Source organism: Cavia porcellus, unplaced genomic scaffold (genome assembly GCF_034190915.1).
Source record: "Cavia porcellus strain 051 isolate PalLab524CR breed Dunkin Hartley unplaced genomic scaffold, mCavPor4.1 scaffold_14, whole genome shotgun sequence".
NCBI classification, from domain to species: domain Eukaryota; kingdom Metazoa; phylum Chordata; class Mammalia; order Rodentia; family Caviidae; genus Cavia; species Cavia porcellus.
Genome location: NW_026947497.1, coordinates 62,886,302 through 62,902,783, shown reverse-complemented (window position 1 = coordinate 62,902,783; position 16,482 = coordinate 62,886,302). Strand labels below are relative to the sequence as shown.

General features: G+C 55.0%; 1 protein-coding gene across 3 annotated transcripts in view; it reads left to right on the top strand.

Annotated features, from left to right (window-relative positions):
• Positions 1-31: 31 nt before the first annotated feature.
• The window catches only part of Zdhhc3 (zinc finger DHHC-type palmitoyltransferase 3), a 33,843-nt gene continuing 17,392 nt past the window's right edge, over positions 32-16,482 (top strand). For all 3 annotated transcript variants that reach the window (XR_216431.4, XM_005006836.4, XM_003477016.5), the window contains exons 1-2: positions 32-214; positions 13,682-14,011. Coding sequence is in view for 2 of the 3 variants with exons in the window: in XM_005006836.4 (XP_005006893.1) it covers positions 13,706-14,011 (306 nt within the window). In the remaining variant the exon portion in view is untranslated. The remainder of the gene's footprint in view (positions 215-13,681; positions 14,012-16,482) is intronic.

Sequence of the window (16,482 nt, the reverse complement as noted above, 5' to 3'; positions counted from 1 at the left end):
CCGCGGCCGCAGCCAGCGCCGGGATCTCCATGGGCTTCTTCTGCGCGTCGCCGGGTGTGTGGCCGAGCCTGGCGAGCCGCGGCACCTTGTGCCGAGCAGTCATCGCCACAGCCCGAGGCCGGGTCCCGAGGCAGGGACGACAAGGGGAGGCGACGGCGGCGGCGGCGGGAGCCCCACCGGGGGTCTGGGACTGGGAACTGCCACCGGCTTCGCGGTCAGTGGGGACGGAAGCTGGGCCGGGCGAGGGAGCTGGAGAGGCGGGAGGCCGGGCTCTCGCGGGCGCCGGCGCAAGCTACGGGTACTCGGAGCTGGAGTTGGAGTAGCGGAGAGAGACTGAGAGGGAGGGAGAGAGGAGGACCCCCCCCCCCGCGCCCGGCGAGGGGAGGCGATGTCGTGATTGGCCACTTCCTGGGTCCCCGGGATGTGTAGCAGATGAGGCGACGGAGCCCGTTTAGGTCACTCGGCATGGGAAAGGGCTGGGCCCGACGCGGGGCGTCCTCACTGCCCCCCAGGGGTGAATCCCCACCCCCGCCCGAACCTGGACCCAGGATCTCGCATTGTCCTTTGCTTCGGGTGGTATCAGGACTATCGTCCCAAAGAAATCAGGCGGGGAGGATCTGAGTAACTGGTGACGCGAAGTGCGCGGTGCCCGGGGCGTCTCCGCACTTCCGGAATCCCCGGCGGCGGAGGGGATCGCCCGAGCTGAGAAGCTGCCTGAAAATGAGCAGCGCGGAGTGGCGCCCAGTGAGAGTATGGGCCTCATACACTCAGGCAAGATACCTGCAAGGTGAAGCTGAGGTCACCTTTAGGGGCCGGTGGAAGAGGAGCAGACGGGGTACATTGCAAGCTTTAAAGGAGCCAAGCGGGTGAATGAGGGGAAAGTTAAACCAAACTGGTTGAAACTTCATTTTTTTTTCTTTTTAAATTTTTGGAATTGAATCCTGGACTTTGGCATTGAGTGACACCCCCTACCCTGTCCTTTTATTCTTATTTTTATTTTGAGATAGTCTCTTGTTAAGTCTAAGTTGCCCAGTTTAAATTTGAGTTTAAATTTGAGATCCTCCTGTCTCACCCTCCCAGGCTGCTGGGGTTGCAGGTGTACAGCAGTACACCCAACAAAACTTCACTTTCTTGATGTCCCAGTTTTGAAGGCTCTCCCTGTTCTCAATAGTAAAATTAATGCTTGTCACCTTTGTTTTAAACGGTAAGTGTTTCTAGGATAATGGCTTCAAATGCAGTATTCTTGGGAACTTACTATAGGTGGGCATTGTGCTGGTTTTGGAATACTAAAATGAGCAAAACATAGCATCCACCCAAAGGCACTCCCCGGTCAGCAAGGGTGCAGGATGTGGTGGTTAGAGCCAGGGTGATGCCGTCAGTGGCTGTAGTGGAACTGAACAGTGTCTAAAAGTTATGGGAAGGAAGTGCTTAACCACATTAGCCACCTCTTCTGTCTCTGCAGAGCTCTCTCTGCCTGCACCCAAGGAGCTGAGCTCTGCCCTCCCCATAGAATTGGGAGCCATGAGACTAGCAGGGATCCCTTCCTAACGAAGGCGCAGGTGCCCTGTCTGGAATAGCACAGAGAGGCCTTTGTGTGCCTATACGGCAGTTCTTTGCAAAGACTCTGGGATGGCAAGGAACTCCTCTGGTGCCAGAGAAAGCATAGAGACCCAGGATGTAGAATTTCAAACCTAAGACATCTAAAGGAAATAGCAAATTGACAGATGAGAGGAGACATGGGAGAAAATCAGAATTTGGATACAGTGGAGTCATTTTGTTTTCAGTTGTTAAAGATGTATTCCGTGGGCGGGGGGTTTAGCTCATGTTTAGCTCGTGGCAGAAGCACCTGCCTGACAAGTATGAGATTGTGCGTTCGATCCCTGGTACCGCCTCCTAAAATATTCCATACAGTTATTTTTTTGTACTGGGAGTTGAACTCAGGACCTTTTATTGCCAGAGATGTGCTTGTGCTGCCCTACAGGTATTTTTATAAAAAGCTTTTCCATATTTTTTTAAAATATGGAAGAGGACTAGGGAGGTAGCTCAGTGGTAGAGTGCTTATCTAGCATATGTGATGACCTCAGTTTAACCGCCAGCACTGCAAAAGTAATAAAAGTTTTTTTTAAAGTACAGAACAGACAGGCATGGTGGTGCAGACCTGTCATCCTAGCACTTGGAAGCTGAGGCAGGGGGATTGCTGCCAGTTCCAGCCAGCCTGGACTACATCGTGAGTCCAAGGCCAGCCTGGGCTATGTAGTGAGACCCTGTCTCAAAAAAAAAACAGGGGCTGGAGGTTTAGCTCAGCGGCATAAGCACCTGCCTTGCAAGCAGGCGGTCGTGAGTTCGATCCCCGGTACCGATAAAAATGAAAAAGACAAAAAAAAAAAAAAAAAACGAAAAAGGATTTATTAAAAGTATAGAACACATATTTGATCCATCTCCTAACAGTTCACAAAAAGTTCCTGTCTGCAAGAGGGTCAGGGTACTTGCTGAGTAATGTTGAATGTTGTCTTGTGTATGAGGTCAAGTTAGGTGTAAAGAAATGTGAACAGCTGCAGGTTCATGTTAAAACCCTGTTAAAAACTTCACTAATCATTCTACTTAAATGCTGCAAAAACATTTTTATCACCTTTGTTGTGGTAGTGCATTAGATGTTTTTAAAACTTACAAATTCAGAGTCCTTTTTAAGTTTATTAAAGCAATTCTAAGAATAATCGAGATGCCTAGGGCGGTGCGCTGTTGTGTCCGTCAGCTTGTTTTCCCATTACTGGCAGAGTTTCAGGGCTCAGTGTTTCACAGATGTGTCTGTCCTCAAGCTCTTTCCTGTCTTCATTTTCCCTACACCATTCCTAATTCTTACTGCGAGTCCTTGTAAGAGCTCTGTAAAGCCTGCTTTACAGATTGAGAAACTGAGGCACAGAACAACTCAATGCCTTGAACAAGGTCACAGATAACGTAATCACCGTAGTAAATGGGACAGCCAGGAATTACATCTCTACCCTTTGTGTCCCAGCTCCCTCCCCTCCCGCCCTCCAGACCATCCCCTTCTGCAGCCTCCCCCCAACTCCTCATCACCAGTGTATTTGCTGATGTGCTATTGGTAACTGCCCTGAAAACCACAATTAGGTTTAATTCCCAAAGCCAGTCTGTTCCCAGCCCTTGATACTTTTCTCTAGAGGAACGTGAAATGTGATGCCAATGGACAGATGAGATGTTTCAATGTTCATTTCAGCCCATCCTGCTAAATAAAGAGAAAAGTTAGCCTGGCACGGTGGTACATGCCTGTAATCCCAGCACTTGGAATGCTGAGGCAGGAGGGTTGCCTTGAGTTCAAGGCCAGCCTTAACTGAATAGCAGAACCTGGTCTCAAAAAAAATAAGAGACAGTGAAAAGTAATATGCAGGAGGGTAGAATGTAGCTCTCCCAGCTAAGAAGGGAGTCCACAACAGCACAGTGGAGACGTGGCTCTGGTGCCTAGAGCTGACCAGGCAAGCATGGGGAGCCAGCCTGTAGCCCTGTGCCTCACTCCCAAAGAGGTCATCGAGAGGCTGTCCAGTCAGATAGTGTTCACAGGCCTGGGGTCCCTAGAGTGTTCTCAGAGGCCTGAGGAGCTAGGACACCCTAAACACCTGCCCGAAAGGAAGTAAGGTGGGGAACCCTTGAACTAGTGCAGGAACAAGACAATAAAGTGCTCGATTGAGCCCCGTGGTAATTAAAAGCGAGGCCAGCTATAATGAGATGCTAATTGTGCAGGGCAGGCATCAAGAGGGAAAGAGAAAGCTGCCGCCAGCTACTAGGCACTGGCAGGCCACAGCAGCATTTCGGAGATGGGTAAATCCCCAGCCGTGGTTAATTAAAGCCCTAAACACCAGTTACCAGTTACGGGAGAGCTTGGGGCGGTTTTGGGCCCAGGGTGCTGGAGTTGGAAAGAGCTCTTGAAAGCCCAGCAGGAGGTGTTTTACTCCAAGGCCAAGCGTGAGGCCTTTTCCTTTGCATTCTCACCCTTTGCGGCACCCTAGAAAAGCACTGTGCTCCCTGGAGATCTGTTCCTTGGTGTTTGTCTGCCTTGTACCTTGTCTTAAAGAACACTGGCTACAAATAAGCTTACCCAGTCTGGCCAGCAGGCCTGTGTCTGTCTTGTTCGAGGCATTGGATAACATCCCAGCTAGAGAAAGGTTTGGAGTTCAGTGTGGCTGTGCACACTTGTAATTCCAGGACTGGGGAGGCTGAGGCAGGAGGCTCGTTGTTAGCTCAACTACATTAACAAGTCCCTGTCTCAGAAATAACCAAAACAGAGGCAGGGTCTCAATGTGTGTTTCATTTTAAGAAGCTGGCAGCGGACTGGGGATTTAGCTCGGCGGCATAAGCACCTGCCTTGCAAGCAGGCAGTCGTGAGTTCGATCCCCGGTACCGATAAAAAGAAAAAAAAAAAAAGAAGCTGGCAGGGTGCTTTGCCTGTGCTCTGTAGAACATGGTATATGAAAAGAAGATCACATATCCTGACTGTCAAATATGGAATATTTGAACACACATACACAAGCTGATAGCAGTACGCAGTAGTCTGAAGTCGAAATGGGGGAGGGCATATCTCAATATTCATGCATGGCAGGGTCTGCTTTCTTCCTGGTTTTTCTTCCTTTTTTCCTGAGATAGGGTCTCACTATGTAGTTCATACTGACTTTGAACTCACTGTGTAGCCCAGGTTGGCCTCGGAACTCATGGCAATTCTCCTGCCTCAGCCTTCTGAGTGCTGGGAACCCAGGCATGTGCCACCATGCCTGGCTGGATTTGTGTTTTTAAAAATCACTTGCTTTCCTTTTGGAAGCAAGTTTCTAGAGACAAAAAGCCAGGTCATTCCTGCTATCAAATGAAGATGATGAGATGTGTGATCCTAATTTAATATTCATCCCAACACAACTGAAATGCCAGGAAAATTCCATCTTTTTGTGACCTCCACACCATAGCCTTCAGGATAGAGAGAGACTAGGTGATTGAACTGGGGACTTTCTGTGCTCTCTAAAAAGTTTCTAGCTCCTGCTCCGGGTCAGCAGGGATGGAAGATATGGAGGTGAGGTCAGTTTCTTGCTTTAGCAAAGCAACCCCAGTGCAATCTGTGTGCTTCAGGCCTGGACCTGGTCCCCTGATTCCTGGGCTTTCCTGTGGGAAATGTGTAGCATTGGTAGCCAAGAACCTGGAAAGACAGGCTGCTAAGCATGATAATGATCTCTAGTAAACTGGCTCCAGAGTGACTGGTCCAAAGATCAGGCATGCCGCGCTCCTGCTCTGTGGCTGTGGCATTCAGCAAGTCGGCTAACCTTTCTTTCTTTCTTTTTTTTTTTTTTTTTTTGTCTTTTTGAGACAGGGTCTTTCTATGCAGTTCAGGCTGGCCTTGAGCTCACTTTGTAGCCAAGGCTGGTCTGGAACTCTCAACGATCCTCTTGCCTCGAGTGGTGGGATTATAGGCGTGAGCCACCACTTCTGACTTAGTAGGCTAACCTTTCTAAGCCGCATTTGAGCCCAAAGTGGTTCTCTTGCCAGGTAGTGAAACTCAGAATAGACCTGCATGTGTGAACACTGCAACATGGTAAATGCCCTATTTAACTTTGGTTTTTTTTAAGACTTCTCTCCATTCACTTTGTAATACTTGAAGTGTTTGGATTGTACTTCTCCGCTCTGAAAAAAATTAAAAGAATGAACCAAAGGAATAGTAATTACGTGCCATCCATGGTTGCAAACACCAGACAGAGACAGTTACTGTGGGCTTCTTTTTGATTAGCAGAGAACAAAGAAAGGAAGTTAAAAGTAAAGATACAAAATCCAAGAACCTAACAAGCCATGGGCTTTATCCCAGAGCACCGGGGACTCCTGAAGTCTCAGCTGTGCCAGGCCGACGTGGCCTCTGGGCTTAGCCCTTAGCTCCAGCTGCCCCTTCCTTTCATGGACCAAGGAGGCTGAGGCCGAAGGAGGGGGCTGACTCACCCAAGACCAGGAGGCAAGGGGCAGCGGGCCCAGGGAGAGGGGTGGCGCTCTGGCCACCTGACTCAAGCACTGTCCAGCCCTCCGTCTGTCTCTAGAACCCTCTAGCAGAGGCAGGGGTACTGGGCAGCCTCCTGGTTGGGGCATGTGTGTGTGCAGTGGGCATCAAACCTCTGGCCCCCCAACACATTGGGCAAGTGCTGTCCACTGAGCTGTCCCAGCCCAGGGACTGTGTTCTTGCAGGACCCTCTTAGCCTTGTTCCCAAGGTGCCGCCCCGCCCCGGGACCTGCACTGTCACTGAAGCCCCTGGGATGCTCAGGGTCAGCAGAGACTTGGAAGCTAAAAGACTCCCCCACTCATTTTCAGTCCTAGAGACTGAAATTGGGGCCTTCGTGCTGAGCAATGTCGCCAGCTCTTTTTATTCCTTGAGACAGGGTCTCATTGAGCTCTCCAGTGTGGAAACACACCTACAGTCCTCCTGCCCCAGCCCTCTGGAGTGCTGGGATGATAGGCCTGTGCCACCCCATGGCTCTCTCCCTCCTTAAAGCCTGTGGAGCAGCAGTGGCTGGGTCTCTCTCTCTCCCCCTCTGTCTTCTGGCCCTGCTGTCTCACTGTCCTCAGCACTCTTGCTTTTTTTAGTCCCTAAATCCTCACCTCTTGCCTGGGTGATATCACAGTGCTGAGTGTCTGCAGGTGGCACACTGTAGGGCCTGTGTCGTCCTCAGCACCCTCAGGTGGACACCTGTGCTGTTGGGGTCTGCCTGGTACAGGGGCTCCCCTACACCTGCAGAAAGAACAGTGGCCCCAGCAGGAGCAGGCGGATGGGATGGGCCCTGGCCTCTGGTGCAGCCTGACCCTCAGCAGCCCCTGCCCTAGTACTCCGAGGGCTGTTTTTTAGGCTGTGGCCCCACCCTGCAGGGCTGTCTTCGTGGCCCAGTGGCCAGATAGCAGAACTGGGATCACCCCGCCCTTATCTTCCAGTGCTAAGACTGACGGAAAGGTGGCAGCACACAGTTAAACGACTGGGGCAGAGGGACTGTGGGGGTGCACACTGTCTCCCTCCTTCCTGGAAGTGTGAGCTTAGTCCGGTCTCTGCTTCTGCTTCCCCAGCACTAAGGGAATGGAGAAGACGGGGGAATCCACAGGCGGGGGGTGCTGGGGTGAGGTGTGCAGGTCAGTGGTGGGCAGCCAGGGCCTTGTAGGGAGCAGACACTCTGACCTTCGAAAGAGCTCTGCACTGCAGTAGGTTCTGCCTCATGCAGCCGAGTGCTGCGCGTCCTTGGGGCAGATGGGACAGATGACCCCAGGGACAGAGGGCAGTCAGGGCCAGGTGCAGACCACACATGGGGCTCCGAAGACTTGAGTGTGGCCGTGGTCAGTAAGCAGTCCTGGGCAGCTAGATGAGTAGTGCCACTGGCCCCAGTGAAGATTTTCCTCCCGGTGTTGCGTGTAGGGAAACAGCCCCATCCAAACTCACTCAGCACTCACATTGGACCCAGATCCAGAGGAGACTCTGAGGGCTTCCCTGGGTCATGCTGACCCCCACCCTCACCCCGTGAGCCTCTGCCCCTGGGCTTTTCCTTGTTGCTGCTGCTTGGAGGTCGGTGGCTGTCAGTGAAGGTTCTGGTCTCACAGCTGCTAGCAGAAGGACTCTGCTCAGAGTCTGCCTCTCAGAGACTTTGGGGAGAGTCAGACACTGAGACTCAGCCACCAAGCGAGACCCAGAGCCAAGTTGAGGCGACTGCTGCCCCTGTCCTAGGGCACACAGAGGCTCAGGAAAGGGAGCGCCTTTCCCCATGCGCCAGGGTGAGGCGGTGGGCAGGGTTGGCTTTGGGCCCTCAGTCATGTGTGTGTGTTTGTGTGTGTGTGTGTGTAGCCCTAGGAACATCGCCTGGAGCCTCCCAGCTTCTCGCTGTCATCTCTGCAGTGGGACTAACGCTCAAGATGCTGCAGGGAGCGAGCCAAGCTGCTTCCTGCCGGTATTGCCTCCCTCCCCTAGACGGTGCCAGAGCTCTGGTCTAACACTGCCCTGGGCAGGATGTTGGACAGACGCTTCCACATCTGTAAAGTGGGAGCACTGAATAAAGTCTGGCCCTTCCTGTGCTGGGGTTCAGCTGCAGGAGTGACTTTCGGTTTCTGAGTAGCTGATCTACATGGTCTTACTTTAACCCTGTCCCCATCTGACTCCTCATTGCAACATACTAGACACCACGCCCAAAAAAAGCGAAATGAGAACTTGCCCAACTGATCTCCCTATGCTGGTGACACATGTTGTGCCAGAGCCTGTGAGGTGCAGAGGTGGCCAAGCGGCCACTGGCAATATAAAGGAACCACTGTGACCTCCAAGGCTTCTGCCCAGTGCCGATCACCGCTGTCCCGGTCCGGACCATAGACTTCCTTATGTAAACCCGGGAGAGGAGGTCTGCACACCACGTATGTTTGAGGCCTGACTGGGCAGCAGGGAAGAGCAGTCCCTGCGCACTTTGTGCCACGCCCTCACCTTCTTGAATGTTGATGCATGAGCTGTCTGTCTGCCTGTCTCTCTCACTCTATACACACAAATAGATGCACACACACATGGGGGTGTTTTTGCCTTTTTAAGACCAGGTGCAGTTCAGGCTTACCTTGGGCTCACTTTGTAGCCCAGGCTGGTCTCCAACTGGCAATGATCCTTCTGCCTCAGCCTCTCAAGTGCTGGGATGACAGGTGTGCACCACCACTCTGGGCCAAACACCACATTCTAAATCAATACAATTTAAACCAGGAAGTTAATGTCACACCTAATGAGGATCTCCCTCCTTGAGTTGACACTGTGAGTGACCACCTCAGGAAGGCCTGGGCTTGAACTGTCCCAGCCTTACAAGATTACTTAAAATTCTACATGTTCACGTGAAACAAGTTTGGCCTGCCCCAAACTCTGCTCGGCGTAGAATGGCCACTGGCTGCTGAGAGTTTTTCATGTTGGGAAGCTCCTGCTTACAGTGACCCAAAAGCTGAAGCAGCCGCGCTTGTATAGATGCCAAGATACGCTCGTTTGATTTTGAGTTTCAGCTCATAGGGCTTCTTGTTTGGGTTGATTCCCCTTCCAGCTCTACAGTCCCAGGCCTGCTGCATGTGTGGAACATGAGGAAAGTGTGCCCCAGTGTGACGAGCATGATGGGAATGCGGCTCCCAGGGGGCCTGACGCACATCCAGGGTCTGAGCCAAGCCACTCGGGCCTTGGCCAGGTTCGTGGGTGAAAGCCATGAGCTCAGGCTTGCTGGAAGCTGGACCGAGAGCAGCCCTGCCTGGGGGCTCCAGCTGGAGTCTTTGTGTCCTGCGCGTCAGTCGAGCCTTTGGCGCCTGCACCTAAAAGCATGGACTGTGGGTCCGGTGTTCCCCCGAGTGGTAGATTTATAGCCATCGGCCCCGAATCCAACCAGCAATGGTTAACCGCAGGCACTCTGGCTGGCCCCGAGGGGCGGCACTGGGCAGCCTGCTGATGGGCGGCAGCGGCGGGAGGAGCTCAGGGCTGCCCAGTGCCTGGGGCTCGGGTCCTTGGGCCCTCTCCACTGGGTGCCTCTGTATCTCTCTGCCCAAGCAAGGGGAGCCGAGCACGTCCAGTCACATGTAATGTAGGGTACCTGTGCTGCTCAGGACTCGAAAGCAAATTAACGCTCGTTTCAGTCACTTCTTGGCTTGGGCTTCTGAAATTCTGGGAAGGAGCTGTAGCTGATTTCCTCAGGCCCCACCCGCAGTGGAACTCACACATCTCTTCAGGATCACTAACTCTAGGCAGAGTGCAGCGGCACAGGCCCATAATCCAGCACTCAGGAGGCTGAGGCAGGAGGACCGACATGACTTGGCCAACCTGGGCTATGCAGTGAGTGCTAGTGAGTTCCAAGCCAGCCAGAATTGTAGGGCAAGACCCTGTCTCAAAAAAACCCCAGATCCCTAACTGTAGGGAGCCTCAAAGCTCGGGCACTGTCTATCCTTTTCTCCAGTCACTTCCTTACCCAAAGCCCACTGGGCCCTCTGCCTCTCTGGGTCTCAGTGAACTCTTCTGTCAGGTGTGCACAGTCAGTTCTTTGAATGTAGATCGCTAACACTTAAGAGCCAGTACTTTTTCATGCCATAAAAGATTAGCAAAAAAAGTACAAGATGGGTAACTATAATTCAAATTACAAAGTAAGCACCATTGTTGATCCCTGGAAACCTGGCAGCTCCTTACAGCAGGAAACCCAGCACCCCCAAATGGGACTTAGGGCTCACGGACTCCGCTCTCAGCTCTCATCTGATTTGCCTGTCACTGGCAGAGTGGCTCTGCCACTGTGGGGATATGATCCCCTCGCGACTGTCTTTCAGTGTCCGAGGATGTGTCCTGCTCACCAGGATCTCTCCCGCTTTCTGAGGCAGCACTTCTGCACCTTTCCAACTGCTTCCCCACAGAGCCTCCGCAGCACCCCTTTCCCTGCCAGGCCCCTGCCCTCCCTTCCCAAGCATTTCCCCCGCAGGCTGTCATCTCACTTGGGAGTCGTTTCCTGCTTGGCACAGTGATGTTTGCTAGCCCCTGGGTTCTGGCGTTGCTGTCTGATAGGACTGTGTTCGCTCCAGATGGCGACCTGAGCGCACACTACTGCCAGGGACCAGGCTACAGGACAAGGCCAGCAGGAGGAAGTCAGTGGGAGAGGGCCAGGCAGGCCAGGTCAGGGCTGCAGGCCCATCCACAACCTGAACTGTCAGCCGCTCATGGCCCATGGGAAGCTGGCTCTTTGGCAGAGCTGCCCCGACCGCCCCCCCCAGTCCCAAGATGGGCATCCTGGGCTCCACATAGCAACAAGAGGGCCTGTATCTGCCCTTTGGTTGTGGGAACCAGTACTCAGCTCCCCACAAGTGGGTTCCACCCACATTCCTTGCATGTATGGCCACCTCTTGGGAGGCCAGAATGAAGCAACCTTCTCAGAGCAGGTGGTTTCAGCTGACATGTTTTGAAACTCTCAAGTGTAGGGCAGAGGTGTCCTCAGTAACACTTGGCACTCCACTCTTGGGGCCCCCTTTCCGGGCCTTTCCCAGGTCGCCAGCTGTTATTTGCCAGGAGGGGATGGGAGCGGCACCTCTGGACCCTCTGCCCCCTTGGCAGGAGTCAGCCTGGAGTTCCAGGCACTGCTGGGCACCCTTGAGGCCCCCCTGAAATGGTACCTTTGCTGCACAGAGCCGTCAGGCAAGGCTTCCTGGCAACAGCTTTTCCAGCACCCTGGAGCAGCACCGTAGTACACAGTGTCCCCGAGGAGGGCGGCTGCAGACACAGAGGTGACAGTGGCCAGTGACAGGGGAAGAAGGCAAAGAACTGCACAAAGGAGATGGCAGGGGGCAGGGCTTGGAGCAGGAGAGAACTGGGGCCTCTGTAGCCGCAGGGTGTCCTAAGCGAATGCAGTCCAGTGATGTGTGTTCCCGGGAATGGCTGAGTCCTCGTGGATCATTGCGCTGGTGGTAGGAGCAGCCTCTCCTGCTTTCCCCACCCCCTCTGTCCATCTGGAAGGGCTCACTCCTCAGCAAAATAACACGCAGGAGCCAGAACTCCTATCGTAGTCACGTCTGGACCTGTGAACAGCCAGGAGTGGATGGTGCTGGCGGGTGAGATGCAGTCACTCTGAGGGCACCGTGAGCACATTTTAACCCATCCAAGGGGGAGTCGTAGATTTATTTTCAATGATCACTCACTCATAAGGCCACATCTTTGTGACAGTTGAAGGACAGCTTGATAGGGGACCTAGCACTGGGGAAGACAACTGCCCCAAGGAGAAGTCTTGGTGCAGAGCAGTGACTCTGTGGCCCTCCCGTCACAGCGACCCATCTGCAGGGAGGCAGGACCCATGATGGCTGCATAACTGCTTCGGTGGAAGCCACTGCTCAGGGCCAGAGGTCAGCAGACGTGGATCTCTTGGCAGGGAAGGAGCATGGGTTTTGTGGTCTGCAGCCCGACCATGCAGCTCCTGCCGCTGTGACTCGGAAGCCCCAGAGGCTGCCCGTATTCATGTGGTGTGGCCGGGAGCCAGGAGCACGAGACTGGCTTGGAGCTGAAACGTCACTCGTGTTAGATGCGCCAGCTGCTTAGCAGCAGCAGAGGCCGAGAGCAGGCCTGCGCTTGAAGGCCAGCCGGCTGTCAGGGCAGCTCTCAGGTCCCGCCGGAGAGCAGCTTGGCATGTACTGGGGTTGGTTCTAGGTCGGGGGAGTGTAGCCCTTCAGAGTTTACTGGCATAGGTCAGGGCTGGGACTCCTAGGCTACTGTTTCCAGCTGGCCCGTGGTGCGGCTTCCGAAGGTGGACCCAGGTCTTTGATGCATACGGGTGGTCACTGTCCTCTGGAGAGCTCAGGGGTGTCCCGCTAGAAAAGTCAGCATGATGGGCAGCAGGAATCACCATCTCCCCGGCCAGAGATGCCTGTCCTGCCTGTGTTGTTGCACCCTGGTCCTGCCGCTCACCATTCCCTTGGGCTCTGTCACTCTGGCGGTCCCTGGCCTGGCACATGGCACTGTCACCTCTGCTGGCCTGGCAGGCGGGGCAGAGGAGCTGGCTTTCCCTACTGCTCCTAGGCGCCCTGTGCTTTTGACCTGGAGTGTCCATGCTAGTGAGTGGCCATTCCTGGCCTCCCCCTGGCCTTGTCCTGTCTTATCTGACCTCCAGTCTTCAGTCCAGGCGAGGGGAATAGAGGGAGAAGGAAAGAGGCGGGGGAAGCACTGCCTCGGGAGGCGCCCTTGCCCTCTGGGGTGGCATACACAGTCAAGGCACACGGAGTCATTGGCTCTGCTGTATTGTGACTCAATGTCTCCAGATACCTAGTATTGCTTGCCTGCTCCACAGGGGGAGCCAAGGTGGCTTTACTGTGGCACCTGCGTCCAGCAGGGGATGTGAGCTGTCTGTCTCCCTCTGTGAAAACTGTTGGCACCCAGAGTGGCCCAGCAGAAGGAGGCACTGGGGCCGCCTTCCATTGCCTTCTTTCCTGGATCCTTAGTTCCTCCGCTGCCATCCCCAGAGCCCAGCATTGCAACTGTTAGGCCGAAAGCTGTGTGCGGCCCTCGCTTCCGAAGGAGCAAGCACCTTCCCTGGAGAGATGCTCTGGCCTCTGCCCAGGGTGGGAGGAGGAAGAGGCCAGGGTGGGCCCCACACCAGCTGCTGGGAACTGTCTGGAGGCCCTCGCCCGGCCTGCTGTATCTTCTGCCCGTCACCTGCCTGGGGAGCAGCCCAGGGCAGTCCCCGTCCCCAGAAGGGAAACCAAACCACTATGACGAGTGAGCTGAGAAGCTGGCCGGAGGTCTCAGGAGCCTCTGAGGCAATGCCCGGAGTGGCCACGTCGATGGCTGCGGCCTGGCTGGGCCAGGCTCCCTCCCCGTCCTCGTCCTGCCCATTCCCTCACTGATAGCCTCCCAGTCTCGTGTCTCAGGGCAGTGACCTGACCGCACTCATCCCACCCCATCTTCCTGTCACAATGTGCCCAGCAGAGGCCTGGGCGCCAGCAGACCTGGGTCTCACACCTCCCTCAGGGCTGCTGCCCCTGGCGAGCCCTGTGCCCACCAAGGTGCCATCCGCTCTGCCAGCCAGGAGGTTCGTTCAGGCAGGGAGTCCCTGCTCCACGAGTGGGAAGGCAGCTCCAACTCCACAGAGGTTCGCCCATTAGGCCTGGTCCCTCCTGACAAGGTGACCCCAGGTCTCTTTGCATCTCTTTCAGATGCCAGGATGGACAGAGTAGCCTATGATGCTCATCCCCACCCATCACTTCCGAGACATTGAGCGGAAAGCGGAGTACCTCCAGCCGGAGAAGTGCATGCCGCCGCCCTACCCACGGCCTGGGGGAGCCATGTGGTTTATCCGAGACGGCTGTGGCATCGCCTGTGCCATCGTCACCTGGTTTCTGGTCCTCTTTGCGGAGTTTGTGGTCCTCTTTGTCATGCTGGTCCCAACCCGAGACTACGTGTACAGCATCATCAACGGAATTGTGTTCAACCTGCTGGCCTTTTTGGCCCTGGCCTCACACTGCAGGGCGATGCTCACGGACCCCGTGAGTATGTCGGGGCTCCTGCTCGGCCCTAGTTCCACAGGAATGGGGAACATGGGAACAGGGCTGGGGCAGAGCAGCTTGTGGTGAGGGATCTCTAGCAGGGAGCCTGTAGCAAGAAGATACAGTCTTGTCACCCTGGATACGAGCCAGATGGGCAGCTCGGGAACATGGCAGGGTTTTGGCCAGAATGGTGTAGAATCCGGAACCGGTGGGCCCAACCCAAAACCGCCACCTGCAGTGCCAGGAACTGCTGGATGGAATCTGCTCTTTGCCCGGATGAGGTTCCGCCCTTCTGGAAAAGCTGGCCTGGCCTGTTTCAGGGTGCAGGGGTGTCTCTTGGCAGCTCTGTGGGGAAGTGTGGTGATCGGCCCAGTGACAGCTGATAGGGCAGGCTGTGCAGTGGCACTGGGACCATGCCTGCCTCGGGCATCGGTTCCTCCCTCCTACTTGTTGTCTCATGTAGAGAAAGCTGTGTCCTTGTTGGTGAAGACTCCTGCAGCTGCCTTGTTTCACTGTGTGCGGGGTGGGTGGGGTTAATTAGGAAAGGAAAGTGCTGAGGGTGCATCAGCCCTGGCACCCCAATGTCGATCCCTGAGCACCAGGGCTGTCCCTTGGCGAAGAGCTGGCTTCCTGCTGGCTTAGGTGGGCAGTGCGGTGTCCTCACTGAAGGCAGCTTGCTAGCTCAGTCCTGTGTCAGTGACAGGCCCAGACAGTGCCTCGTGGGCCACGTGTCACATGCATGTGCCCTCCAGGCCTCCTAAGCAGTGTTACCTGGAGGCAGTGACACGTGTAGGCTTGGTCCAAAGGCCCCCAGGCTCCAGGCTTTAAGAGTGTTCCCAGCAGCATTGGCTTGATCACGAACTCAGTCAAGGATTCATGCACAGGTTTTCCTGATGCCCACCATGCTGGGGTGGCAGGGGTGCAGGATGCCATCTGTTTGACTTTTAAGAATGGTCTCTGCTAAGCCCTAAGCAGTCTCGTGCCCTCAGTGTGCCCTCTGTCTGCTCAGGAAGAGCCTGGTTCGCATTAGAAGGACAGGGGAGGAGACTGAGCTCGGCAGAGTTGTCTGAGCCTGATGGAGGGGGTGGGACAGGAGCCGTGGATGCCAGACATGCTCTGTGCAGAGGGACAGGCACAGGAGTGCGGCTGCTCTCGGCATGTAGAAGCTTGGTCTTCAGCCCCTGAGGATTTTGGACAAAAAAGATGAGATAGGACTGTCACTGGACTAGGTCCCCTCTTGCTGCAGGGTAGTGAGCCCTAGGGCTCTGCCAATGGACCCCAGGATTGGGTTACTCAGCACTTGTAAGGAGCAGTTCCTTTCTAAAAGGAGTGACCACGGGAGAACCAGGCGGTCTTATTGCTCTGGAAGGGGTCAGCTCAGCGGAGCAGACACACCTGATGCAGCTGCAGAAGGCTGCAAGCAACTGCTCTGAAGACAGTGGAAGAGGCCATGGGCAGTGTACTGACCCCTGGCCCAGGGTAATGCAGGGCGGCTGGCAGGGGAGTGCAGCTCTCACTCCAGGGCACCATTGGCTTCAGTCCCCAGCGGGTGAGAACCACAGACCGTGTCCCAGACATAGTCAGCTTCTCACGACTATACTCTGCTGGCCCCAAGAGAACCAGACTGGAAAACGAGCCTCTGCCAAATACCTACCAGCCCAGGAAGCAAGTGGAAGTGTCCCACAGACATGCCTCAGGCTGGGCCCTTTCTGTCCTCCCACCCAAAGCCAGCATGTGCAATGGGTGCAGCTGCAAAGATGGAGCCTCCAAGGAGCAAGTTAGGGCCCAGGTCTCAGATCCACAGCAGGACCCCAGATGGCACTCCCCTTCCAGGCCTCCCTCACAAGATATAATGCTTGTGTATCAGGTGTTCACGTTGTGTTACTGCAGGAAATGTACACCGGGCTTCAGACAGTGCAGGCACTGTGTCTGGCTACTAGAACCAAAGGCCTCCTTACACTGTCTCCCACTAAACTCCCGCCTTACCACGGCCAGCTCTGAAATGTTGGTCCCAAACACAGCATCGGAGCAGCTTTGCAGGTCGCCAGGCAGGCAGCTTCTCCCAGGCGACTGAACTTGGGTCCACACGAGCCTGGGCAGTGGGACAGAAGGAAATGACCATGCATGTGGAAGCTGCCTTCACAGGAAATGCTGCCCCTGAGAACTGGAGTGCACAAGGTCCAGGGTGGCCACCTGCCCTGAGAAGCAGCCCTGAAGACAGCCTGGGCTCAGACCAGTGGGCTTGGGGCCTCTCCTCCCCTGCCCCCAGGTTCCTCTGCTTTCCCCTCACCCCAGTCTCTTCTAAGGCTCCATCCTGGGAGCTCCTGCGCTCAGAGCTGGGACAGTGTCTGTGAGGGCAGCTTGCTTCTTGTGGCCCCAGGTGACTCAGCGGAGCCCTGTGCCCGCTTTGCAGCACACAAACCTTCACCACCAGTCTGTTCTCGGTACTGAGTTCTTTCAAGCTCATAAAT